This window comes from Sus scrofa, chromosome 13 (assembly GCF_054392235.1).
Source record: "Sus scrofa isolate SSC_HxYL_T2T_F1_AM1 chromosome 13, Sscrofa_HxYL_maternal_Yorkshire_Landrace_v2.0, whole genome shotgun sequence".
NCBI classification, from domain to species: Eukaryota; Metazoa; Chordata; class Mammalia; order Artiodactyla; family Suidae; genus Sus; species Sus scrofa.
In genome coordinates this window covers 220843263-220869792 of record NC_139395.1, presented here as the reverse complement: position 1 = coordinate 220869792, position 26530 = coordinate 220843263, and the positions used below count along the sequence as shown (strand labels likewise).

At 53.5% G+C, this 26530-nt stretch overlaps 1 protein-coding gene and 1 pseudogene across 9 annotated transcripts in view; one reads left to right on the top strand and one right to left on the bottom strand.

Moving 5' to 3' along the window:
- Window positions 1-471: 471 nt before the first annotated feature.
- Window positions 472-26530, bottom strand: part of UMODL1 (uromodulin like 1) — a 69442-nt gene continuing 43383 nt past the window's right edge. For 6 of the 9 annotated variants that reach the window (XM_084989774.1, XM_005670375.4, XM_084989773.1 and 3 more), the window contains 10 exons: window positions 24692-24804; window positions 20561-20774; window positions 17496-17633; window positions 15716-16035; window positions 8164-8309; window positions 7435-7671; window positions 7016-7175; window positions 5106-5190; window positions 2664-2861; window positions 472-842 (listed from right to left, as the gene is read on the bottom strand). In XM_084989774.1, the coding sequence (XP_084845900.1) occupies window positions 2680-2861; window positions 5106-5190; window positions 7016-7175; window positions 7435-7671; window positions 8164-8309; window positions 15716-16035; window positions 17496-17633; window positions 20561-20774; window positions 24692-24804 (1595 nt within the window). In that variant the 3' untranslated portion in view covers window positions 472-842; window positions 2664-2679. Of the gene's footprint in view, window positions 843-2663; window positions 2862-5105; window positions 6253-6476; window positions 6556-7015; window positions 7176-7434; window positions 7672-8163; window positions 8310-15715; window positions 16036-17495; window positions 17634-20560; window positions 20775-24691; window positions 24805-26530 lie in introns of all 9 variants that reach the window. The other 3 variants (XM_084989778.1, XM_084989777.1, XR_014823952.1) reach the window with 2 other exon arrangements.
- LOC146397911 (ubiquitin carboxyl-terminal hydrolase 1 pseudogene) lies at window positions 8876-11231 on the top strand (annotated as a pseudogene).

The following is a 26530-nucleotide window of genomic DNA, read 5'->3' as shown; positions in this document are numbered from 1 at the left end:
AGGAGAAACACTAAACTTGCAGGCATTAGCTATCGAAGACGATGCCATGTGCTTTAAACGAAGTAGCAGTGTCATGAAGAAAATTCTAGACTAAAACGCTTAGACTCTAGACCCATTTCGTCGTTAAGGCACTGCGTGATCTTCGGTACTGAACTCACCCACTCCTCCTGTGGTTTCCCAATGAGTAGTGGCTAAATAGTGCCTCGCCCCGGTAAAATTATGTATTTTACTACCTGTGAAACGCTTGGAAAAATATAAAATGTTATAGAGATCCACTGTTGTTCCTACTTGCAAAGGTGCTCAATGAATGGCCTAGAGTCGCCTTTTGAGCCACTGCTGCGTAAATCAAAACAGTATCCTGGTAAAGATGCAGGAGAAAAATTCTAAAGCATCTGTATGTGCTAAAAACGACATTAGTCATGTATTCACACCGACTTATCTTTAAAAGAACTTCAAGGGCACTGTCAGATATTTTTGAAAATGAGAAACATGTATTTGACAGGGTGTCGGATGGACGGATGAGGGGCTGATGGGGGCAGAGGATGAGGAACCTCAGTGGTGAGCCGGGAAGGGCCACCTGGATCAGTTAGGGTGAGAGGGGCTGGGAGCTGGCGGTGAAGGAGATGGGGTGATGGGAGAGCTGGTTGGAAGATCCTTGCGATTGAGGCTCCAGGCAGCCAGGCTCACTGCCCGCTTCTCACCAGCACGCAGCCCTTGCTGATCCGGGCCTCCTGGGGGCGGGCGGAGGCTGCGTTTGCAGCATCTCTGGGGCTCATCCAGGCTCTGGACGTGGAACACAGCACGCTTGCTCGAGTGGAGACTGGAGCTTGAGTCCCGGCTACCTGCGTGGGGAAGGAGGGCTGCTGGGTCAGTCTGCTCGCAGGAAGGGTGAGGTTTATGCTGGGAACTCCAGAGTGGGTAGCAGAGGGCACCCACCAGCCCCCAGGACACGACATCTGTGCCTGCGGGAGAGGGTGAGATCGTGCCCCATGAAAGGGCAGCAACTCCAGGAGGCGCAGGGGAAGGGAAACCAGTCCCTGGGCAGCAGGCAGGTGTGACAGGGGACGGGCACCCCCTCAGGGCCTGTGCCTTTGCCCTATCCGCAGACAACCCACCCAGACAGGGCTCATCGCCAAGTGAGGCTGTGCCAAGCGCTGACCTTGGCATGTGTTTATTTGATGTTTTCCAAAGAGCAGATTTTTGCAGGACCTTGAGAACGCCCTACAGAGGTTTTTACTTAGAAGACAGAAGCCCCAGGAGGGTAAGAAAAGATAAAGGCTGGTGTTCCCTCCCGCGTTTTCACTTCGAGCAGGAGGGCACCCCGCACGGCCGTGGCACCTACACCCCAGATCGCCTCAGAAACTGCCCAGGACAAGCATTGGCCTCCTGGTTGGACTTCACTGAAATTCCCCTGCCCTCCTATGCGGGGCGGTGACTGGCCTCTCGTGCTGGCCCCTGGTCCACCCTTCCCGTCCCTCCCGGGTGGTGAGGGCTCGAAGGCCCCGGAATCACGCAAGCTCTCAGGACCTCGGAGCAAAGGGGCTGAAACAGGGAAGGCTCTGCCTCCAGCATCGGCAGAAGCAGCTCCTTGAGCAGGTGACCTCTTCTCTGCGGACAGGGCTGTCACCCAGAGGGACATGCCTCGGGGAGAAGTGCACTGTAACCCAGCCTCCGCCGTGAGATGCTGTGGGGGAGTCGCCTGAGATCTCTGGCCCCAGTCGCCTCTTTTTTGTTCTTTCTTTCATTTCATTTCTTTCTTTCTTTCTTTTTTTTTAGGCTGCACCCACGGCAGATGAAAGTTCCTGGGCTAGGGCTCGAATTGGAGCTGCAGCTGCTGGCCTACACCACAGCCACACTGGATCTGAGCCACGTCTGCAGTCTACACTGCAGCTCACGGCAATGCTGCATCCTTAACCCACTGAGCAGGGCCAGGGATCGAACCCACATCCTCACCGATACTGTGTCGGGTTCTTAACCCGCTGAGCCACAGTGGGAACTCCCCGGTCCCACTTCAAGGAGGAGGCTACGATGGACCGCCCTTGGTTGAGTTGTATTGAATTTCCGTGACCTCGAGAGACTGAAGGGCTGAACTTGGGGAAGGAGGCCTGGCTGGGGAAGCTGCAGGCCCAGGAGGAGACGTGGACACGGGCCGGCCACGAGGGCACGTCTGCCTGACAGTAGCCCCAACGGATGGACGGGGTTGGTAAGTGGCAAAGCTTTCATGACAGAACCTGCTGGGCTCCCAACTAGCCTAGAAGGCGCCCACGGAGGCGGCCGGTGGCTTTTTTATCAGGGGAGTTGACCTGGAGTTACTGCCCTCCACCCCTTTTTGGGACCTTACAGGTGGCAGAGGACACCGGGCCTCTAATCAGGAGGTTGGTTTCCCTGGCCATCCTTAGGCGCACGCGGGCCAAAGGTTCCCTCGTTAACATAACCAGACCCGTCGCCCCTCTGCCCCCCATCACTTAGGAAAGCCCGAGGGTTTTAGGAGCTTTGCACCAGGAACCAGGGACGAAGACCAAATACAGATTTCTTATTACAAACCACAGCATCACAGGCATGAGAGGCCCACACCCACCCATCTCCTGGTTCCTGAACCCTGGGGCACGCGGTGCCACCACTATGGGCGGTGAAGGCAGCAGAGGACCTGGCTCCCCACCCACCTCCGGCGCAGGTGCCTCATTCACGGAAGGCCTGGTAGCTGAAGGCGCCAGGCTGGGTCTTGAAGCTGTACCTGCCGGTCATTCTCTGGTAGCTCAGGAGCACAAGGGCAGCTGTCCCCGCCACCAAGGCAAAGACGGCCACTATGATGAGCGCCAGGTAACCGGCTCCCAGGCCTGGCTCTGCACCTGGAGGCTCTCCTGCGGGGACAGGGGACGAGATGGGCATGGGTGGGGAGTCTGCCAAAGCAGCTGGACCCCAGCATCGGCCCCGGCTTGAGGGCCTGGGATGGAGCCCAAGATGTTGGCCACTCTGTAAGGTCACCCCACTGTGCCCGTGTACCCAAGGCGCCAGGCAGGCATCCCAAGCCTGAGAGAGCACGGCCCCCAGGACAGCCCCGCCTGCCCATGTTCTGCAAAATCACCAACCAGCTGCATGGGGACAACCGGCCCTTCGGGTGGGGGCGGGGAGCTCAGCGCATTCCAGCACAGAGACATGCTGTATCCACTCACGCAGCACAGCACAGGGAGCCGGCCGTCCCCAGACCCAGGGGCAAGAAAAACACATGAGTGCCTGCCCCCCATAGAGCTGAAAACGGGGGTTCAAGTCAACCCTGGTACAGGCAGGTTTGTGGCTGCATCTCCACAACAGCCAAGAGGGAGACACAGCCCCCCAGTCCAGCAAAGCAGCAAGGAGCAAACAAAACACGGCCCAACCGGCAGGGGGAATAATATTTGGCCATGAAAGGTGTGAGGCTCTGACACACGTCTGCTCGGCAGGAGTGAGCCTCGAAAACATCCATCAGGCTGAGCGAAAGGTAACAGTCAGAAAGACCACACATCCCGTCCCGGGACCCCAGGACCCCGTTTCTAGGGAAACCAGAGACAGAAAGCTGACCTCGGCGGTTTCAGGGAGGAGCGGGGCTGGGGAGTCCCTCCCTTGGGCACGGAGCGGCTCTGCAGCGATGAAAATGTTTTGAAATGAGAGAAAAGCGGTGGTCGTACACCCCTGCGAAGGTGCTAAATTGTGCTCGACTGCCTATGGCAAAGCAGTTGACTTTATATTAGGGGAGTTTTATCTCCCTTTTACCACAGGAGCTCATCGGAAAGGTCTGGGTAGGAAAGAACCTTCCTGGGCAACGAGGGTCACTCGAGAGCCAGTGTCCCATTTGAGGGGCTGTTGCCAGAAGTGGCCATTGCTCTGGGTTCCCCCAGTCATGGCTGGGACATGTGCAGTCACCAAAGCAGTCTGACAATGGTGCAGAAGAGGCTCCCTTTTGACTGCCTGGGCGGTGGGCCAGCTGGAACCTGGGCAAACCTCTCCTCCAGAGGGAGACACACTGGGACCGGGATACTGGAGTTGATTGCTGGTGCAGCTGCAACCTCCCAAGGAACCTGAGGCCCCCAGACTCTGGCTCGCATACTTCTGAGCCACATGGTCTTAGGAATATTCCTGAGTCTTCTGAACCCTATTCATCCATCCATTCAGCTTTGCTCTACAATGTCCTGGGGAACCTGGCTCTGTCCAGCTCCTGTCCCCCTGGTCCAAGATGGCACTGGCTGTATGTCAGGCAGCAGGTCAGGTGCCAGATATTTATGAGGAGGGCACCCTTTAAAAAGTTGTCACTTAACACTCCCTTTGGCGCTTCATTAGACAGAATTCACTTATATGGCCATTCTTGGCAGCCAGGTTGGGAATTATAGTTTTTACTCCTGGCAGCCACAAGTCCCTGAAAAACTGGTGGTTTGGGGACCAAGGAAGGAGAGAACAGCTATTGGGAGGCGGCTGGCAGTTTCTGTCTCATGAAACAAAGCACACAATTACCCAAAGCATTTTTTTTCAAAATAATAGGATAGATCACAAAGAAAATAAAATGTTTTCCTGGAAAATTATTGGTGAGTTTTGAAAATACATGGAATGTAATTAACTGACAGAAGTTTTTCACAAGGGAGAGCAGCAATGCTATCTTTTTTGCATCTTTAGCCAAGCCTAGAAGAAAACAGCTTCCTTGTGCGTGTACACACACACACACAACACACACACACAACACACGCACACACACACAGAATGTAACGTGACTGTAGCCTTCCTCATAACAACCCACCTGATGCCTTCACCCAGTGTCAAGAGACTTCCCTGGCTTCGTGTTACACAGGTCAAATATTGCCTATTTACACTTGTGCCAACGTCCTGAAGCCTGGTCTTTCATCTACAATGTGGGGTAACAACAGATCCCACATCACGTCTGCATGTAAAGGAACTTATCGCCACTCTGGAAAGCCAGACTCTCCAAGAACGTTAGCTCTCTTTTCTCCTAGAATGAGTCTTCTAGTAAAATCCTACGATTTCCATCTTCCCAAGTGGTTGCTTGTCAGTGTCCATGCTGGTGAAATGGAATTGGCTGCGGCTCTGCTCTAGCTGTCTGAACCAACTCGCCAGCTCACCTTCCGACCGAATGAGGGGCCCCCAGGACATCTGGTGCGTCGCAGACATCCCACTGCTTCTCGGCGACCGAAAGTCATCACAGCTCTGTTGGTTTCAAGGAGAGACGCTCAGATTAGCTGAACAATGTTGATGAGACATGAACCCACCTTATGGATGATACTCTGATTTGTACTTTTTTTTTCCCTGAAATGTCAGGTCAGCATGGATGTGTCCATTCAGGGAAGAAGGACGACAGGGGAGGCTGGGCCACTCAGACCTCAGGGCTATGCCAGACGGGATGCGCAGTGAGACAAGGAGGCTGGACCACCTGGACCTCAGGGCTGTGCCAGGCGGGATGCGCAGTGGAACGGGGTGGGGCTGGGAAGCAGGAGGCTTGAAGGAAGGGAGATGTAGCCCCCGAGCGGTCCCCAGTTACCAGCTCTGGCCCCGTGGCCCCTGGGAACATCATCTCAAGGTCACCTTTGTGTTGTCCACAGCCTGTGCAGACACCTGCTCCTTTTAACGCCTTTCAGTGACACAATGGAATCTGCTTACTATATACCTGCTGTGGGGTGCACTGGGTCCCCCAAAAGATGCTGAAGTCCTAACCCCAGTACCTGTGTTTGTGACCTTAATTGGTCATGGGGTCTTTGCAGACGATGAAGTTAGGGTGAGGTCACCAGAGAGGGTGCTAATTCAATGCCACTGCGCCCTTATATAAAGAGGACACGTGACCGCAGGCACAGAGAGAAGGTGAGGTGAAGACACGGGGAGGAGGCTGCTGTCCACCAGCCAGGGGGCTGGACCTGGAACAGACTCTCCTCACAGCCTCAGAAGGAACAGCCCAGCTGACACCTTGATCTCAGACTTCCAGGCTCCAGAACTCTGCAAGGATAAATGTTATTTCATCCGCCCAGTCTGTGGTGCTTCATGACAGCAGCCCCAGAATACCACCACAACTCCTGTCCTAAAGGAACTTGGAAAGAAATATGTGAGGTTCACATTGTAGGGAATTTGAGGACCGGCAGCTCCTTGCTGAGGCTGTTGTGGCATCAACAGCTGTAGTGCTTCTACGGGGCTAATGGAAGCAGGTGCAGGCTTGGCGCCCCCTCAGTGGGTAGGTGTCAGGAGTCTGTGTTCCTTTCCTCTGTTATTCCAGAGAATCTACTGTTTGAGAAAAAGTGACAACAAGATCAGGGGTCACTGGGTTTCTTTTCCTGCGCAGTCCACCTGACGCTCGGCAGCTGACCACCCAGGAAAACCGCCCGAGTTCTCTGAGGAGCACAGGACAAGTCTAGCCTCCAATAGAGAGGGGTTCATGCAGGAGCTGAACCAAAGGTCAGCCGAGCCCTCCACACACCGTCCCCAGCCACAGGCAGCCCGTGACAAACCGTCACTTCTCCTACGGGTCCACGGTGTGAAGAACGCGCCAACCCAGAAATGCAAAAAGCACATTTCAAATTCAAAGGTCTGAGGAAAAGAGAATGTAAAATTATCCATAATCCTGGCACAAATGGGAACAGGAAAGAAACCTGATTAAATATCACAGTGGCTAAGATTCAGTCGTTGAGTCTTAGGGCTCCGTTGATGTTGCTAAAAATAATTTCAAATTTAAAATACATTTTTACACCGAAACACACATTAAAGTGCCTTGAGTAGAAGCCTGGCAGCGCCATGACAAGGAAAGTCTGATGTGACGGCCAGTGGGACCGTGTGGCCTCAGGAAGGATTCAAGTTAGCCGTCGACGACACGGGTTCTCCACCCCAGGCTGCCTGCCACCATGTCGCTCCTTTTAAGGGCCAAGCCTGCAGGGCCCAGTGCCCCCTCCCTGAAGCTGGGCCCCAGAGCTGCCCGAGCCCTGAGCTCTTGCTCGCAGAGCAGCCCCGCTCACAACAAGCGTCCAGAGGTTTCGAACAGCAAAGCACTTACTATTTTGCACGTGGTGCCGGGGGATTCCATGCAGATGCGAAGCTTGCAGTGCAAATAGACTATGGAGTTGCTGATGAAGGAGAAGATTTTCAGCTTAACCTGGGCCTTGTCGGAGTTCCCGTTCTCAATCACATTCGTGTGTGTGTTGGGGACGGGGCAGCTGGGAGGAGAGCACGGACTCATCAACTCTAACAGTCCTCCTGTCCTCATTTCAAGGTGAGTTTCTCTACAGCACACCTGAGTGAGCACGGAGCATCCCCACAAGGCTCCGAGAAGGCAAGGAAGGCTCGATCGCCTGCCCCCTTGAGGAGGGTCTCCTACGGGCACTACCTAAACCCAGGTCCACAACCATGCATGTCTAGAAACTCAGGGCAGGCTACAGAGCGAGGGGCAGGTATTCAGTTCCCCCCAACCCCTACCTGTTGTTAATGAAGCCAAACATGATGGGGTCCTTGGCGTTACTGGACGGTGTAGCCCAGCATTCGGTCAGGACCACTTTGAGGTTGCTTTTCTGCTTATAGAGCCCTACTTCGATCTTGACATCATCACTGGCAGACACGCTATAATTTTGAGGAATAGGAGAGTCTCCAATAAATAACTGCATTTCAGTGACAAATCTTCCGGCTCCGTGGAGGTCCTCGATGATGGTGTAAACACTGCAAGAGGGAGAATTTGCAGAGGGTCTGCTTCCGTGACCCTCCTCTTCCCATTCTTCCCCGAAGTGCAGCGCCCAAGAAGGATGGAAACCAAAGAAGTCCGTCCAAATGCGAACCAGGAGAGGACGGCTCTTTCTTCCGAGCTGGCTGGAGCTGGGACCAGCCCCCCTCAACCGCGATTGGTGGAGACTCAAAGCCAGGCGGGGGCGGGGATGAGCTTCACCGGGGAGGGGGGCTCCGTGTGCCCTGATGGGGGCGCCCTAGGCGACTGGCTGGGAGAGCAGATCTGCCTTTCTCTGGTTGGTCCTCGCTGGAACTGGGGACAAAAGTTGGGGAGCTGGCCACTGAGAACCAGGTCCTGGCCAGGGCCCTTCTGAATGCTCAGTCTCTCGGAAGGGTCTTCAAGGGACTGACACCCTCGCGAAACCCCCGGGCGAGGGCGCTGGGAGGAGCATGCGCCCCGGAGGGTCGGGGAGAGACGCCCGCACTCACCCCCACTCCGGGGTGTAGCCTGAGGACGTCAGGAGGTGGTTCTGGAAGGCGCAGCGGATGGGGCTCAGGATCTTCGGGTGGTGGAGGATGCCCTCCGGGGACAGGTCGTTCCTCAGCGTGGTCCTCACCACCGTGGTGGTCACGTTCTGGACACGAGCGGGAAGTGAGGTCCCTGCGGGTCCCAGCCCCGCCCCCAAAGACGACCCCCAGTGTAAACTGCCGAGGAAAACTAATGGCATGACACCTGGCTTAACCTGTTTCCTGTGCTCATTTTATTTCTGCCTTAAAAGGGGGCCAGACAGGGGAGTTCCTGTGGCGGCTCAGAGGCTGCAAATCCAACTAGTGTCCATCAGGATGCAGGTTCAATCCCTGGCCTTCCTCAGAGGATTAAGGATCCAGCATTGCCATGAGCTGTGGTGTAGATTGCAAACGCAGCTCGGATCCCACGTGGTTGTGGCTGTGGCTGTGGCTGTGGTGGAGGCCGGCAGCTGCAGCTCCAATTCAGTCCCTACCCTGGGAACTTCCATATGCCACAGGCGTGGCCCTAAAAGAGCAAAAATTAAAAGAGAACCAGAGACAAACTAGATCAGATGATACCCCCAAATAGATCTGATTTCTCCCCAAATCATCCCCAAGTACACTTCTGAAAAGGAGAGTACAAAGCCCTCGCCACAGAAATTGAGACTTGGGAATGTGTATTGGTGCAGCCACGATGGGAGAACAGTATGGAGGCTCCTCAAAGAACTAACACAGCAGTTCTCTTGTGGTGCTGTGGGTTAAGGATCTGGCATTGTCACTGCAGCAGCTCAGGTCATTGCTGTAGCATGGGTTTGATCCCTGGCCCAGGAACTTCTTTTTTTTTTTTTTTTTTTTTGGTCTTTTTTTGCCATTTCTTGGGCCACTCCTGCAGCATATGGAGGTTCCCAGGCTAGGGGTCCAATCAGAGCTGTAGCCACTGGCCTACGCCAGAGCCACAGCACCGTGGGATCTGAGCCACGTCTGCAACCTACACCACAGCTCACAGCAACGCCAGATCTTCAACCCACTGAGCAAGGCCAGGGATCGAACCCACAACCTCATGGTTCCTAGTTGGATTCGTTAACCACTGTGCCACGACGGGAACTCCCCAGGAACTTCTGTATGCCACAGATGCAGCCAGAAAAACAAAAACAAAAACAAAAAAAAACTAAATATAGAATTACCATATGATGCAACAATTCCAATCCTGGGCTATATCCAGAGAAAAATCATAATTTGACAAGATGATACACCCCCATAGTCATATCAGCACTATTTACAATAGCCAAGACATGGAAACAGCCTAAATGTCCATTGACAGAAGACTAGATAAAGACGTGGTACATGCATACACAGTAGAATATTACTCAGCCATAAAAAAGAGATGATGCCATTTGCAGCAACATAGATGGATATACAGATTATCACACTAAGTGAAGTGAGTCAGAGAAAGACAAATACCATATGCTATCACTTACATGTGGACTCTTAAAATAATGATATAAATGAACTTATTTACAAAACATAAATGGATTCACCAACATGGGAAACAAACTTAGGGTTACCACAAAGGGGATAGCAGGGGTGGGGAGAGGTAAATGAGAAGTTTGGGATTAACAGATACATACAACTACGTATAAAATAGATAAACGACAAGGACCTATTGTATAGCACAGGGAACTATATTCAATGTCTTGTAATAACCTATAACGGAAAAGAATCTGGAACAGATGTAAAGCTGAATCACTTTGCTGGCCACCTGAAACCAAGTCAATGTTGCACATCAACTATATTTCAATTTTTTTAAAGAAAAAAAGAAATCAAGGGTTAAAATACACTGGTTAAAGTCTGTGACTCAGCAACCTGCATTCTTTCTACTTCTGGGGAGAATGAGAACGAACCAAGGATCTAGAAGGCCACCGAAAGAAAATGAGTGTGACCCGGAGGAGGACCCAGGGACCTGAGATGACAACATAGCTCACGCCACGGACGCAAGTCCCCAGGGAACAGTGTGGTGCCTGTTAGTGTTAATGAGGCGAAGCCCCTAAACAAAAGTGCAGAGCAAATCCATTTCACGCTAGAGAAGCGATCTCAGGGTCAGCTGGCATTAAGGACTGGTTGCTCAGAATGCGGATGTTTAGCGGAAAAGAAGATTTTCAGGCAGTCGTGTTATGAGGCTGGGCTTTCCAACATCAAAGCGAGTTCTGAAATTTCTCCAAAGCCAAAAGCAGAGATGAAGATGCCGTGATGGGCAATTTCATCATTGCATTGAGTGGAGAGCATTGTAAGAGGAAATAAAAATTCCTCTGAAAATTGCCATCATTAGCCTGAAGCCAGCCTTTGCTTTGACAAGATGCCCGAAGCTGTAGCACTGGACTTGCCAGTGGCTTAAGTCTGATTGTCATGGTGGCAGATTCTCCAAGATCAACATCCCTTATGACGCCTCCAAAAATACCAAAGGACAGAACACCGGGCCAACGAAGGACAGCCTGGATGACCTGGCTGCAGGGCTTCTGTGTGTCACAACAGGTAGTAGGCATTGCCCTGCTTCCTTTAGAGTCACCAGCCTTAACCGTTTAGCACTAGAGAAGGGAAAGTTTGTGTGAAATAGGTAAACCAGAGCCATCAAGTGAAGAGGAAACAAGGGGCCTGGTTGAAAATCATGCCAATGAAGAAGCGTGGATTAGAGTCAGAATACACAGCCAAGTAGAAGTTACTGGATTTCATGGAGGACGGAACAGCAGAGTATGAGTACATAAAAAAAGGTCTAATTCTGATACGGTGGCCAGTAAAGCATTTGCTGAGAATAGAAATTCTGAGACTAACAACACTAATGGGACCCTGAATCTGACAAGTGGGGAATCCAGAGGTCAAACATGAATGGGTCTGAGAACAAAACATCATCAGCAGGGCTAAGCTTAGAGGAGCAGGAAGGGAAGTGTCTGCTCTCTGATGATCCAAAAGTCACTGAGGAGAAGGACATTTTGAGTCTCTTTCTTTCTACAGCTACTGCATCTGCCCCTTATTTGCTGTTTTAGAAAAAGTTATAGAATGAGGTATTTTCCTTGCACGCATATTAAAAAGGCCTAGACAAACTGGAAAAAGTTGTTTACATCAAAGAGTCTAGCTCTTGAACATCCTACTCAATGGTGGAAAGCTGAAAGCATTTCCTCTAAGATCAAGAACAAGACAAGGACACCCACAGTCACCACTTTCCTTCAAAATAATATTAGAAGTCTTTGCCATAGCAACTAGATAAGAAAAAGAAATAAGAGGAATCCGAATTAGAAATGAAGTAAAACTGTCACTATTTGCAGATGACATGATACGATACATAGAAAATCCTAAAGATGCCACCAAGAAAACTCATTGATAAATTCAGTAAAGTTGCAGGAACAAAATTAACCTACAGAAACCTGTTGTGTTTCTGTACACCAACAACAAACTATCAGAAGGAGAAATTAAGAAAACATTCTCATTTACAGTCACATCAAAAAATTAAAATACCTAGGAGTAGGAATTCCCATCATGGCTCAGTGGTAATGAACCTGACTAGTATCCATGAGGACTTGGGTTCAATCCCTGGCCTCGCTCAGTGGGTTGGGGATCTGGCATTGCTGTAAGCTGTGGAACAACACAGATGGGCCTAAGGATTATCATACTAAGCGAAGTAAGTCAGACAAAGACAAATATCATATGATATCATTTATATGCAGAATCTAAAATATGACACAAATGAACTTATTTACAAAATAGAAAGAGACTCATAGGCACAGAAAACAAACTCATGGCTACCAGAGGAGAAAGCGGAGGAGGGATAAATTAGGAGTTGGGGATTAACGGGTACACCGCTATATTTAAAACAGATAACCAACAAGAACCTACTGTGCAGCAGAGGGAATGCTCTTCAATTTATTATAACCTAAAGGGAAGCACTGAAAGCCTTCTGCATTTACACCTGTCGTCTGTGTTTGCATCTTAAAATAAAATGCTGTGTTCTTGTCTCCATATTTTGCAGGATTTATCTGCATGATATTTATAGGTCCTGTAGTTTTTCAACTAAAAAACACATTTAGTTTTAGAACAGCCATGAAGCCACATCTTGGATGGGCCATATCAGAGGCACCAAGCCTAGAACATATGTCTTCACGATGGTAAACTTTTTGTGCCTTGAGTCACTTTGAGATCTGCCTCAGAAAACCTGGGCATTCCCCTTCTACCATTACAAGAATTTGACATGTATTTATTTTTTATTTTATTTTTTTGCCTTTTGTCTTTTTATGGCCCCACCTGCAGCACATGGAAGTTCCCAGGCTAGGGGCTGAATCAGAGCTGCAGGCGCTGGCCTCCACCACAGCCACAGCAGCGTGGGATCCAAGCCACATCTGTGACCTACACCACAGCTCATGGCAACGCCGGATCCTTAACCCTCTAGTGGGGTCACGGATCACACCTGCATCCTCATGGATACTAGCCGGGTTCATGAACCTTATGTGCGAAGATGAGCCTGTACCCCAGTGAATCTTCAGGCCTGGTATGAAACTCAGGTTGATGTATGGAGAACATCAGACTGAGAGCTGAGCCCTCAAATCTAATTTAAAAAAAAAAAAAAAAAACAGAAGGTCAAGAAAATTTTAAAAAGGGGGCGGGATAGGCAGAACCTGCGAACCATGCATAATCTGTTCTACTTGTATAAGTAGGTTTTGGGGGGAATCTTAGTTTTTGACAAATGTCAAGACATGTAAGAGCTCCTGTGGTCCCCAGGGCCTGGATGACTCATAAGAGATGAATTTCCTTTGATCTGAACTTGCCCTGAATCCTACTGAATTTAATTAATAAACCAGGTGCTTGGCTCGCTCAGCAAAACAAGCGCGTGGGAGAGCAATGTCTGTAGCCGCGCCTCTGGTCCTGTAGGAGGCGCTGTCACCGTGGGACAGCCTGGCGGGCCCATCGCCAGGGGCAGGAGCTGTCGTATTTGGAGCATCTTTCACTTGGGTTCTACAAGCCTCTCCTGACATGGACCAGAGAACCATCCCCACCCCCACCCCCAGCCTGTGCTCAGAAATGAAGTTGCCCAGAAGCTCACACCTGCTCGCTGCCCCCCACGGCGCCCCCATCCCCATGCACCCGCCTCCAGGTGGGAGTCTTGGGAATCTTTAAGGAAGAGGAGCAAAACCCAGTGGCTGTTTTCCAGTTGTGCTGACTGGAGAAGCTGACGAAGGCTGTGGTCACCAGAAATGTCCCACTCGGTCCCCGACCCAGGGGCTCCGTCTGTGGGTCTGAGGATGCCGCATGGGGGGCACGTAGAGCTGCCTGTGCACCCTGTCCCCCCACCCATCCCCACCTCCCCTCCCCAGGTCCCTGCCTACTCAGGCCCAAGGTCACGCCTGGGCCTCCTGCTCAGCCTACGCCCCATCCTCACCCTTTCAGCTGAGGTGTCACCTCCCTGCACCCTTGACTTGGGGTGATCAGCAAGCTTAGCCCAAGTCTCATGCCCCACGAGGGATCACCCAGGGTCCAACCTGAGCCTCTGAGGGTGTGGGTCCCCCGCCCACTCTGTGCCATCAAGGCCCCTGGAGAGGCGGAGTCACAGAGGCCACAGGGCTGGTCCTCGGAGGCAGGGCGACCTTGATCTTGACCCCCCCCCCAATAAACCTTGCTGAGCCTCCAGGTCCCGCTGGTTAAACATGGAAAATAACACCCAGTCTGGGGGTGACGAGGGTGCTAAGCACACAGCCAGCAGGTCCTTGTCCTCGGGGCCGAGTACCCCCCAGCCCTGTTCTAGAACAAGGCCTCAGGCCCTCAGCCTTCCCTGCTCAGCAGCACCACTTCCCCCAGGGCCAGGGCTGCCCCCTGCGGAGATTCCCCCCCCCCAGCCCACCTGCAGCAGAAGCCCCTTCCCGGCCCTGCCCCTCCTACTGGGCCGCTCTGTCCCACTGGCCAGAACCACTCAGCCACCCTCCACCCTGTAACGCAGCCCCATTTCTTGCCTCCCAAATCCAGCCACCAGCACACATCCCCTGGCCACCCTCGTGGTCTCCCCGATACGCCCCTTGGCATGTTTCAGCCTCCTCTCGCGGCTGCTTCCAGAAGGCCCCTCCCACCCAGGGCCCAGGAAGCCAGGCCGCTGGGCTTAGTGCTGGCCTGGCCCCACCCTGTGCTGCTGGGTGATGGCACCTCCTGTCCCAGGACCGCATGTTTCTGCAGGGACAAGCCCCCCCACCTGCCCTCAGTGCTGCTTCTGCTCCCCCAGTGCTGGGTGCTGGCTGAGCCCAAGAAAGGTGCTGCCCACCTGCCCGGCAGGGCCCTGAAAAGAGGCTTGGTGCTTGGTGGCCGAGTGTGGGGAGACGGAGGGCAGGGGGTGCAGGGCATGGCCTGAAGATGCAGGATCTGGAGCTGTCAGCCAGCATGTGGGGGACACTGCAAACCAGAGGTGCTGATGTGGGCCCGGGAGCCCCAGCCCAGAGCCGGGACAGCAAGGCGGATGCACGCACAGGAGCCCTGCTCAGCACTGAGGTGGGACTGCCTCCCAGCCAAGACTCCACCCACTGGGCTGCAGGAAAGACCCTCCAGCTAAGAGATTTTTGATACGGCCCTGCCCCTCTGGCCAGCCAGGTCTGACGCCACCTCTGTTCCCCAGCAACGCACGTGCACACACAACCTCTCATACACACTCCACAAGCACACACACCCGCACGCACGCTCATACACTCACCTACACGCATGCACACAGACACGTGCTGATACACACGCATGCACACACACGCGCAGGGACACACGCTCACACAGGCTCTGGCTTCCTGCCCTTCCTCCTCCCCACTGGCCTCCATTCTGCCTGCGCATCAGACTCACTGGAAGGATTCTCCATTTTTTTTTCTGGCCACAACCCCCGTATCTGGGAGTTCCTGGGCCAGGGACTGAATCCCAGCCGCAGCTGTGACCTATGCTGAAGCTGCAACATGCTGGACCCTTTAACTCATGGATCTGGGCTGGGAATCAAAGCCACGCCTCTGCAGCAACCTGAGCCACTGCAGGTGGATTCTTTTTTTTTTTCTTTTTTCAGGGCCGCACTTGCTGCATATGGAGGTTCCCAGGCTAGGGGCTGCACTGGAGCTGCAGCTGCCGGCCTACACCACAGCCACAGCAACGCCAGATCCGAGCCACATCTGGGACCCAGGGAGCAGGGCCAAGGATCGAACCCGTGTCCTCATGGATACTAGCTGGGTTTGTTTGTTACTGCTAAGCCACGACAGGAACTCCTGCAGTTGGACACTTAACCCACTGCGCCATGGCAGGAGCTCCTGGGAGAATCTTCTAAACCCTGCCTTTGCACCAGCATCCCTGCACCAGGGTGCCGCCCGGTGCCCCGAGAACTCGGCCCTGTTCTAACCCTTTGCTGGGTCCCTCACTGGGTCAGGCATCTCAGGGTAGAGCCTTCCGTGTCCCCCAGGCCAGATCAGCCCCTGCCCCATGGAGATCCAGACTCCGGGTGCCCCCTCCCCGCACCCCGGGGAGGGTCTGAGCCAGGCCTCACGCTCTGCACGACGGTTCCACACTCGCTCCACGCAGCCACCAGGATCACGTGTGTGCTGTTGCTGTCGCTGACGTTGCAGGACGGGTGCCCCAGGTACAGGGCCGACTCGGGGATGGACTCCTGCTGCAGGAAGCGCCTCTGGATGGCGACGGCCACCTTGTCGGTCTCACAGAGCACCCTGACGGCTCTGCTCAGGTTCAGCCGCGGGGGCGGGCCCGGGGGTGCTGGGCGGGCGCCCTGTGCAGCGGGAGCCCAGGTTCCCACTGGGGTGGGGGGCCGCTCTGGGGTGGGGGACCGGGTTGTGTTGCCAGGAGAGTCGCCTGCAAGGCACAAGAAGACAAAAGCACAGGGTGGCCTGTGTTCAGGGGCTGCTGCGGGAGCCTGGCGGGAGGGCAGGGGCGGGCAGGGGGCGGGCAGCAGAGGGAAGGTTTCTGTGCCTGGCAGCAGCACCAGCCTGGGGTTGTGCATCCCGCCGGCCCGGGGAACTGGCCTTGGCTCACCGTGGCCCCCATGGGTGGGAGACCTGAGGGCCTTCTGCCCCCCAGCCCTCAGGACGATGCTGGCCGTGTGCCCCAAATCCACGGACTTAGCATCAGCCATCTACCCAGGCCCCAAGTCTTGTTTCTGAAATGGGGTAATGAAGTTTACGAGAAGCTTCCTTGTGTCCCTAGCTCCTGCTCCAGCCTCCTGCTGCCCTCAAAGCACCCTACCTCTTTTCTCTTTTTTCTTTGGTCTTTTTAGGGCCACACCCGCGGCATATGGAGCTTCCCAGGCTAGGGGTCTAATTCGGAGCTGTACCTGCCAGTCTACACCACAGCCGCATCAACAGGAGATCGAGCTGCATCCGTGACCCACACCACAGCTTGCAGCAACGCTTGATCCTTAACCCACTGAGCGAGGCCAGGGATCAAACCCACGTCCTCATGGATACTAGTCAGGTTCTTAACCTGCTGAGCCAGAACGGGAACTCCAGCACACTCAATTTCAATCTCTAAAGGAGCAGGGGGCTCTGAAAAAGCATCCCCTATTCTCTGAGGACAGACCCAGGACACATGGGATCCAAACTTCGTCTGCGACCTACGCCACGGCTCCCGGCAACACCAGCTCCTTAATCCATGGAGAGAGTCCAGGGGATTGAACCCACATCGTCACAGATACTAGTCGGGTTTGTAACCCACTGAGCCACAAAGGGAACTCCTGAGGCATCCTTTAAGCCCAGTTTGAGGCATCCTGAGGCATCGTTTAGGTCCATGCCTCTTCCAGGAAGCCCTCCCTGACCACTCTGACTGGGCTGGGCTCCTCTGGGCCTCTTGCTTCTACCTCAGGTAGAGTAATTCCACAGTCCTTGTGTCCGTCTCCTCCACCTGACCACAGATCCCTAGACGGCAGGGGTCACCTCGGGGTCAGCTCTAGTACACAAAGGCCCCAGGTGACGGGGAAAGTGCTGCGTGGACAGCAGGGCCACAGAGAAGTGTTCCCAGTGTGAGGTCATCATCCAGCGTCCAAGAGGACACACCCGAGGGCGCGTAGCTCCTCATCACGGGGGTCAGAGGACGCGCTTGTGGACGAGGCAGCACCCCGAAGGCTGGAGGCACCCAGAAGGCTGGGGCACCGGCAGCAACAGGTGCACACGGGCTCGCACGCGCGCACGCACACACGGAAACTTGTCCAGGTCATAAAAGTACGCTGCTCTCATTCACAAGATGGGCTTTTCAGGGGACTGTCCTTAAATGACAGACTACTTGACGGTGTTCCAGACAATGGATCCCGAGAATATTACCTTCACAGGGTCTTCCAGAATATTCTACGGGAGGGTCCGCGGCACCTCCCTCGCAGCGGCAGGTGAATGACCCCAGGATGTTGTGGCAGGTGGAGCCCGGGGCACAGTCGTGCTCCTCCCTTTCGCACTCATTGTAATCTGCGCAGAATTTACAAGACAAAGCAGGAGGGTCACGGCTGGCTGTGCCCACCGTTTACAGGCAGCCTGGGGGGGAAGGAGCATCTGGGGGGGGCAAAGCTAAAATGATCAAATGACAGCAAAAATGGCCCGCTCTGGAGGGTTCAGGAGCCTGGGCAACACCCCCATTTTGTGCGGGAGATGGGAGTGCCAGGAAGGCGGTAGGGGCTGTTCTAAAAGGAGGACTCCTGGTCCCAGGGCTGGCGCGGGGGAGGGGAGTGGGCCGAGCAGCACCCCACAGCTCCGTGGAGACTGGGGCAGGGGCCCACCTAGACCCTGGTCTCAGGCAGAGGGACCCTGGCCCCCACTTGCCCCACTCCTGCACATTCATAGTAAGGCAGGTCCGTGCAGAAAATGGATAAAAGGCGGAACAGCTTAGAAAACCATCAACCCCCACCCCCACCCCTCCCATCCTGAGGCCACCTCGTGGGTGCAGGTGTCTGCACGTCCCGGTGTCTCCAGTCCTTTGAAAGGCAGACAGGACGCAGCTAAGACCAAGTTTTAAACACAAATGTGAGCCCTGCTTTCATCCCCTGTCTTGGGTCAAGAATCTTGTCTGGCTCAGCACATCTCATATTTCATAATTGCCTAACAGACCGTGGCACTGGTAGGGCGTGACTGACCTAATCTCTTCCCTATTCCCAGATGACAGCTTATTCCCAACTTCTGCTTTTAAAGCAACACTGAGGGAATTCCTATTTTGCCTCAGGGGTAATGCACCTGACTAGTATCCATGAGGATGAGGGTTCGACCCCTGGCCCCGCTCAGTGGGTTAAGGATCTGGTGTTGCCGTGAGCGGCGGTGTAGGCTGCAGACACGGCTTGGATCCCGCGCTGCTGTGGCTGGGGCGGAGGCCAGCCGCTGCAGCTCTGACTCGACCCTTAGCCTGAGAACCTCCATATGCCGCAGGTGCAGCCCTAAAAAGACAATGAACAAACAAGCAGACAAACAGTGAGATGAATGTCTCTGGATACAAACTATGGTCAAACTGAGGTCTGTTTCCTGAGGGTGAAGTCTTGGAAGTGCTACTAGTCCAAAGTCACAGTGGATGAACTTTTTTTTTTCTTTTTTAGTGGACGAACATTTTTAAAGCTCTTGACAAATAGTGTCGAATCGGTTGCCAGGCAGTGAGGGGAAATTTTACTCCCCAGCTCGGTGTGCAAGGGCTGCCTGAGGACTATTTTAAGGTGCTCTCAGATGGGCAAAAAGAGCAACTCATTTCAGCAGGCATATGCCTTTGATTCTTGGTCTTTGTCAGTTACGTGTGTTTCTTTCATGCATCGACTCTTTGGGTCTTTGGCGCACCCGTCTATTGGGTTCTCAGGAATTTGTGATCCATGAATGACTCGGCTCTATATTTAGGCACCACGCTTCATCAGGGTGTTGAACTTATTTTTGGGTTTGCGGCTTGCTTTATAATGACGACTTTATTTTGTTTGATGTGAGAGATTTAACTTTTTTTTTTTCCTTTTTACAGCAGAACCCGCAGCATATGGAAGTTCCTGGGCTAGGGGTCAAATCTGAGCCACATCTGTGACCTATGCTGCAGCTTGTGGCAATACTGGATCCTTAACCCACTGGGCGAGGCCAGGGATTGAACCCACAACCTCGCAGAGACGACATCATGTTCCTAACCCACTGAGTCACATCGGGAACTCTGAGAGATTTAACTTTTTACGGAGTCTGATATTCCAGCCTTTTTCTCCGCAGGCTTAACCCTTCCCATTCCAAAAATCAGAAAAATATTCATTTACGTCATCATTGATTTTATGCAAACATGTAACTCTAAGACTTCTATCATTTACTCGGGTATGGTGTGTTAGGGGTGAGCTCTGTCCCCTCAAAATCCATGCGTTGAAGCCGCGACCTGCAGTGTGACCGCATTTGGAGGTGGGCCCTTGGGGGATAATTGGGGGTAAGTGAGGTCCTAAGGGAGGGACCCCATCTGACAGGACAGATGGCCCTGTAAGAGCAACCCCAGAGCCTCCCTCTCTCCACCCACCCCCCCCCCACACACACACACACGCAGGAAAAGCCACGCTGAGACACAGCAGCAAGAGGACTGTCCACATGTCAGGAGCGTCCCCACCAAAACCAGCCAACACTCTGACCCGGGATTTCCAGCCTCTGCAAGGGCGAGGAAATAGGCATCCAGTGTTGAAGCCACTCTGTCCCCGCAACTGCGGTATGACAGCTCGAGCTCACACGATATGAGAAGAGCCCACATGGCCTTTCTCCCTGCTTTTCTCCTCAATTATTTTAACTGGATCTCCTTGGAAACTGTGCAGAGGAGGATGCGTCTGCCCTCAGCCCCTTCAACCTTGACAGAGGCGGGAGGGATGGGACAGAGCCCACGGGAAGGGAGCAGCACCCCTGGGAACGTTTGCAGGCTCGCCCAAAGATATCATCCACCCTTAAGCCATTTTTCAAAACAAACAAACAAACAAACAAACAAAAAACCACAAGGGAGTTCCCATTGTGGCTCAGTGGGTTAAAAACCCGACTACTATCCGTGAGAATGGGGGTTTGATCCACGGCCCTGCTCAGGGGGTTACGGATCTGGCATTGCCGTGAGCTGGTGTGTAGGTTGCAGGTGTGGCTCAGATCTCGTGTGGCTGTGGCTGTGGCTGTGGTGCAGGCCGGCAGCTGCAGCTCCGATTCAATCCCCAGCCTGGGACCCTCCATGTGCCACAGGTGCAGCGCTAAAAAGGAAAGAAGAAACAAAAAAACCACAGCAGCACTAAGAGAGACGCAGGTCCTGTCCGTGTCACATTTTCATATCACGCAGGGAAGCCTTTAAGAGGAGACACGTTTTTCAGAAACAAAGCCGGGGCGAGGATTTCACCCCCTGCGGGGAGGGGGGCTCCATCGAGCCCAGCTCTGCGTACCCCATAGGAAGGTGTCCCCTGCGACCACCTCCAGCGGAGAGGCGTCCTGAAAGGCGGCGAGGAACGCGGCAGCCACCTCCCGGATGTCCAGGTCTGCGATGACCAGCACGGTGAACTCCACCAGGACGCTGCCGTTGCTGATGCGGGTCACCTCCACCTGCACCCCACCTGTGTCCAGGTGCTGGCGCGTGGAGGCCGGCAAGGAATTCCGCACCTTTAGAGAAATGCGGCTGGTGAGGAGAGCTGCCCGCGGAGAGGAAATAGGGGACTCACCTCAAGGGGGCTTCTCCGGGGGTTCCGGCCAGCAGCAGGGCTGACCTCGGCCAAGAGGTCAAGGCCACAGGTCCCTGCTATCTGATGAGGCCCCAGGCCCAGCACAAATGCCAGTGGCTTGAGACACTGAGTCAACAACCAGGGTCAGCAAGGGGCCAGGCGCCAATGCCCCCTTGTAACACGGGCATGGGCACGCAGCGGCATCTAGAATCTGCTGCTCTTTCTGAGTTATAGTTTTGCCCAGATAGATGCCCAGGAGAGGGATTGCTGGATCATATGGTAGTTCTGTATTTCGTTTTCGGAGGAACCTCCGTACTGTTTTCCATAGAGGATGCACCCATTTATATTCCCACCAACGGTGCAGGAGGGTTCCCTTTTCTCCACACCCTCTCCAGCATTTGTTATTTGTAGACTTATTAATGGCTATTCTGACCAGTGTGAGGTGGTACAAAATTATAATTCAGAAAGATTCCTGCACCTGTATGCTCATAGCAGCACTATTCACAGTAGCTGGAATACTACTCACATGGAAACAACCTAAATGTCCATCAGTGTATGAATGGATTAAGAAGACGTGGTCTATATACACAATGGAATACTATTCAGCCGCCAAAAAGAACAAAATAATGCCATTTGCAGTAACGTGGAAACGACTAGAGATTCTCATACTAAGTGAAGGAAGTCAGAAAGAGAAAGACCAAGCCCATATGATATCACTTACATGTGGAATCTAAACTGTGGCACAGAGAAACTTATCTACAAAACAGAAACAGACTCAGATATAGAGAACAGACTTGTGGTTGCCAAGGGGGGAGAGGAGAGGGAGCAGGATGGACGGGGAGTTTGGGGTTAGTGGATGCAAACTATTCCATGTAGAATGGATGAGCCAGGAGGTCCTGCTGTACAGCACAGGGAACTCTACCCAGTCTCTTGGGACAGAACTTGATGGAAGAGAATGTGAGAAAAAGAATATGACCCATGATTTGGGGTCACTCTGCTGTGCAGCAGAAATTGACACAACACTGTAAATTAACTATAGTTTAATAATAATAATAAAAAAATCTGCTACTCTCAGCTCAGAGCCGTGGAAGGCGGGCTGTGCCAGTGGCCGTAGGGAGGGCAACACCTCCCCGGCTTCGTCTTTTCTAGAGCAGGCCTTATGAGCCTCATACCGCAAAAGGCTTTCCCTCCCTTCCTTCCTCCGGCCTTTCGGAAAACTGCTTCCCTGTAAGCACTCTTGTGGGACAGGCAGCTCCCGCCTCTAAAAGCCTGGTTTATTAGTCTGTCAGTGTGGACGGGGCCCGACATCACACACCACACTATTTCGTTGTAGCCCATTACGCTCAAGTTGCCCAGAAAGGTGCCCAATCTTAAGGGCCTGAGGTGGTCCATGGAACGTGGATCTGCTACAGAGAAGCCCACCCCCGCCGTTGGCCCTCCCAGAGAAAACCTTGTCTGCATCTGAACTGCATGACGTTTGGCAGCTCAGGACACAGGCTCGTACATGCTCAGCCTTGGGACAGCCAGTGTGAGCAAGCCTGTGGTCACCCGTCAGAGGCCGCAGGTGCCCAGGAGACCCCAGAGCTGCCTGCAGTCACACGGCCACCATCACTGTCACCGGAAGCGTTGGGCTTCTCTCTGTCTCTGGGTGTCTCTCTCTCTCTGGCATTTTTGGAGAGGGATCCACCAGAGGCTTAAAGGAGCATCATGTTTGGCTGTATCTCAAGCCAGACTCAAAGCAAAGTTCCAGGCCCCTCGCTAGGAAGTGACAAAGAAAAGGGTGACACGTGAACCCTCAACCTCTCCAAATGTGTCCCAGTGCCCTACACTGGTGCTAAACCGCACGGTTCTTTGCTATCCGGAAATCCTAGACAGACAAAAACTGTTCCCCACGCCCGCCAACAGACAAAAGATGAAATGTTTTAGAAAGGAAAGATGAGTGAAGGAACTTGGAGTGGCAGAGAAGCTGCCTCCTGTGATTGCTCGCACTACGTGATGTCACAGCGATGTCACTTAATGTGACATGCAACTACCATTTAACCTAAAGAAGACAGTGATACCCACATGAGTCAAACTATTCAAACGAACGACCTTGAATCCATGCACTGGACCAGGAGCTAGGGGCCTCACGATAAATAAAGCAGGGCCCCAGGTTCTGGGGAGCTGCAATGGGACAGTTCCAGGAGCAGCCATGGAACCGTCCCATCATTTTATCCAGCAGCAGTGCTGATGAGGTTGAGCAGAATCCCCAGCATTGCTGAGGCGCTATCTGTTACTCCACCAATAGATGGCGCTGCCAAGCTCTCTCTGGTCTGTCCGAAACTCCCCGAACAGGGAAACGATAAAGTGCCTGAGAAGGACCCTAGATTATGACAAACGCATTCTCTGCTCATCAAAGAGCAAACTAGCCACCAGCAAGAGGAATATTGAGATTGCTACCCTAACTAAATTGCAGCAATATACCATCCCAAAGAATGCCAGTAGGATGGCAGAGGGCGCTGCAAGAAAGAGTAAGAAAGGAGTTCCTGCTGTGGCTCAGCAGAAACGACTCTGACTAGCATCCATGAGGACGCAGGTTCAATCCCCGGCCTCATTCAGTGGGTTAGGGATCCAGCGTTGCCATGAGCTGTGGTGTAGGTCGCAGGCGTGGCTCGGATCCCACATTGCTGTGGCCGTGGTGTAGGTCAGCAGCTGTAGCTCCAATTCGACCCCTAGCCTGGGAACCTCCATATGCTGCGGTGTAGCCCTAAAAAAAGACCAAAAAAAAAAAAAAGAGAGTAGGAAAAAGAATTTCCTTTTTTTTTTTTTTTTTTTTTTTTTGGTCTTTTTGCTATTTCTTGGGCCGCTCCTTCAGCATATGGAGGTTCCCAGGCTAGGGGTCTAATCGGAGCTGTAGCCGCCAGCCTACACCAGAGCCACAGCAAAGCAGGATCTGAGCTGCATCTGTGACCTACACCGCAGCCCATGGCAACGCCGGATCGTCAACCCACTGAGCAAGGGCAGGGATTAAACCCGCAACCTCATGGTTCCTAGTCGGATTCGTTAACCACTGCACCACGACGGGAACTCCAGGAAAAAGAATTCCTTTAGGGCAGGGATCAGAGCCCTATTCACACAAGCCAAAAAGTGGAAGCCACCTAAATGTCCATCCACGGGTGATGGATAAACAGAATGTGATCTGTCCATACAAGGGAATATTACCCAGCCATGAAAAGGGATGAAGGTCTGATACTGGCACCAGGATGAACCTTGAAGATACTACACGCAGTGAAGCAGCCCAGACACAAAGATCACATGTTGTCTGATTCCTTTTCTAGAAAATATCCCGAACAGGCAAATCTACAGAGTCAGAAAGCTTCCAGGGGCAGAGACAAGGAGAGACCCGTGACTGGGTTTCTCTTTGCAACGATGAGGACACGCTGGAATTAGATGATGGTGATGGTCACACGATTGTGTAAATACGGTCTACACCACCGACTCTTGCCCTTTAAAGTATGAGTTCTACGGTATGTGATGGAGACCCCAATTCTAAATCTTTTTTTTTTTTTCCTTTTTAAGGCAGGGGTGGGGGGACCGCCATCTGCTCCGTGGGGTCCCAGATGAATAATGAGGTTTCACCGACCAGGAAACATGCGAAGCAAGCATGCAGCAGAGGAAAGGGTGTGTCTCCCCGCTGCTGGCGTGTCCTTTAGTGGCAGAACACACTCGCACCACACCACAGCTGAAGTGCCAGCTTCCCTTGGAAAGGACAGCCCCGTGGCACCTTCAGGTCTGGAGGCAGGTTGGCTGCAACTGGGATGCTACCACCTCCCTCCTCTTCATCCCAGGAGAAAATAAGGACCAATTTCACCCACTTACCGTCCTAAGGAACAGCTCTAGGAAGGCCCGGTACTCCTTGCTGCTTGCGTTGCGGAAGGATTCTAAATACCCGGCGTTCGCTATTCTGACTTTTCCACTGAGCTTCTGGGCAGCTGCAGGGTGCAGAATAAACACGTTTGGGACGGGATCAGGTAAGACATCATCATCTCTTTTCTTTTCTTTTCTTTTTTTATCTTTTTGCCTTTTCTGGGGCCGCACCCGCAGCGTATGGAGGTTCCCAGGCTAGGGGTCGAATCAGAGCTGCAGCCGCTGGCCTACGCCAGAGCCACAGCAACGCGGGATCCGAGCTGCATCTGTGACCTATACCACAGCTCACAGCAACACCGGGTCCTTAACCCACTGAGTGAGGCCAGGGATCGAACCTGCAACCTCATGGTTCCTAGTCGGATTTGTTAACCACTGAGCCACGACAGGAACTCCCATCATCTCTATCTTAACGGCGTATTTTCATGTCACCCAGGAAGAGCACCAAGCTGAGGCTGACCTGCCCTCTGTAAAGAAGGACCAGCACCCGGTATGCGGATACAGCCCACCAGCTCCAGAGCACGTTGGGGCAAAGCCTGGCACTGAGGGAGACCCTTCCAGAAGCCGCAGAACCAGCTCAGCCCCTACAACTCTTTCCTGCCTCCCTGGGCCACCACTTGTGCACAGGTGTCCCAGCAGATGGCCAGCAAGCTGGGACAAGTTTCAGAGTGAAAGGAGGCACTGCTGGGCCATGAGGGGGTGTGTGCCAGCTGTGTACACAGACCCGGGGGGACGCATAAAGAATCCCCGCGCCCAGGGGTCCCAGACAGCCAGCCCTTCCTGCCCCGCCCCCTCAGCCCTGCCTCTGTGCGGACCAGGCCGTCCCTGCTCCCTCGCACCGTCTGTTCCATCTGAATCACCTCCCTCTGAGTAGGGCTTCCAGCAGTGCGTGGTCCGGCAGCATGGCCCAGCCGCATGCTGGGTCCCCCAGGGCAGCCGTCTCAGTTCTCGTTCAGAGCTTCGCCAGGTGCTACGTGCGGGGCGTTCCGTGAGGGGGGACCAGGTTCCCCTGTCCGGGGCTGAGAGTCCCTCCCCAGGAGCCCAGGCATACGACAGACCACACAGCTGTCTCACTACGCACTCCTGGACGAACCCCGAGCCCCATGTTCTCAGGATCGTGGCTGTCCCTGGACCTGGGGGTCACCCTCCAGATGCATGACACCTGAGCGTGTGACCTGACCTGAAGGCCATCGGGAGCAGGATGGGCACACGGGTGAGGGCAGGAGCAGGATGGGCACACGGGTGAGAGCAAATGTGGGCCCGTCTCCGGCAAGGGTCACACACCCGTGGGCAGCTCCTCTCGCCAGGCTCAGGCGAGACCTTCAGAGCCCAGATTTACACCAAAAGCCTGGCACCAGCTCTCCTCAGGGGCTGCCCTGCCTGGCTGTCTGGCCAGCGGTGACTGTCCCTTCTCCGGCTTGCCATGAACTTGCATGGGGCGTCATCACCCATCACCTCCTCTCTAATTTCCCAGTCCGCAGCCAATCCACACTGGAAAGTGCGTCAACGAAAGTCCTGAGCTTTCTGACTGTACCCCAATAGGTGGTCTTAGGCATCTCCCAGGGGTGTGCACCCCCTCTCAGAGACCAACGCTACCCACTCTTGGAGGGCTGCCCTAGCTTTGGGGAGCCACCTGCAACATCGGCTTGCCCGTGGCTGTTCAGGTAAGTTAGTTATTCAAGAAGAGATGTGGTGACAAATGCTAATGAGGAAAAGAGAGGAATTCTATCTGAACATGTAACTCTCAACAAGGATTGGCCCTGCCTCATCAGAGTCTGCGTCTGACCTGCTCGA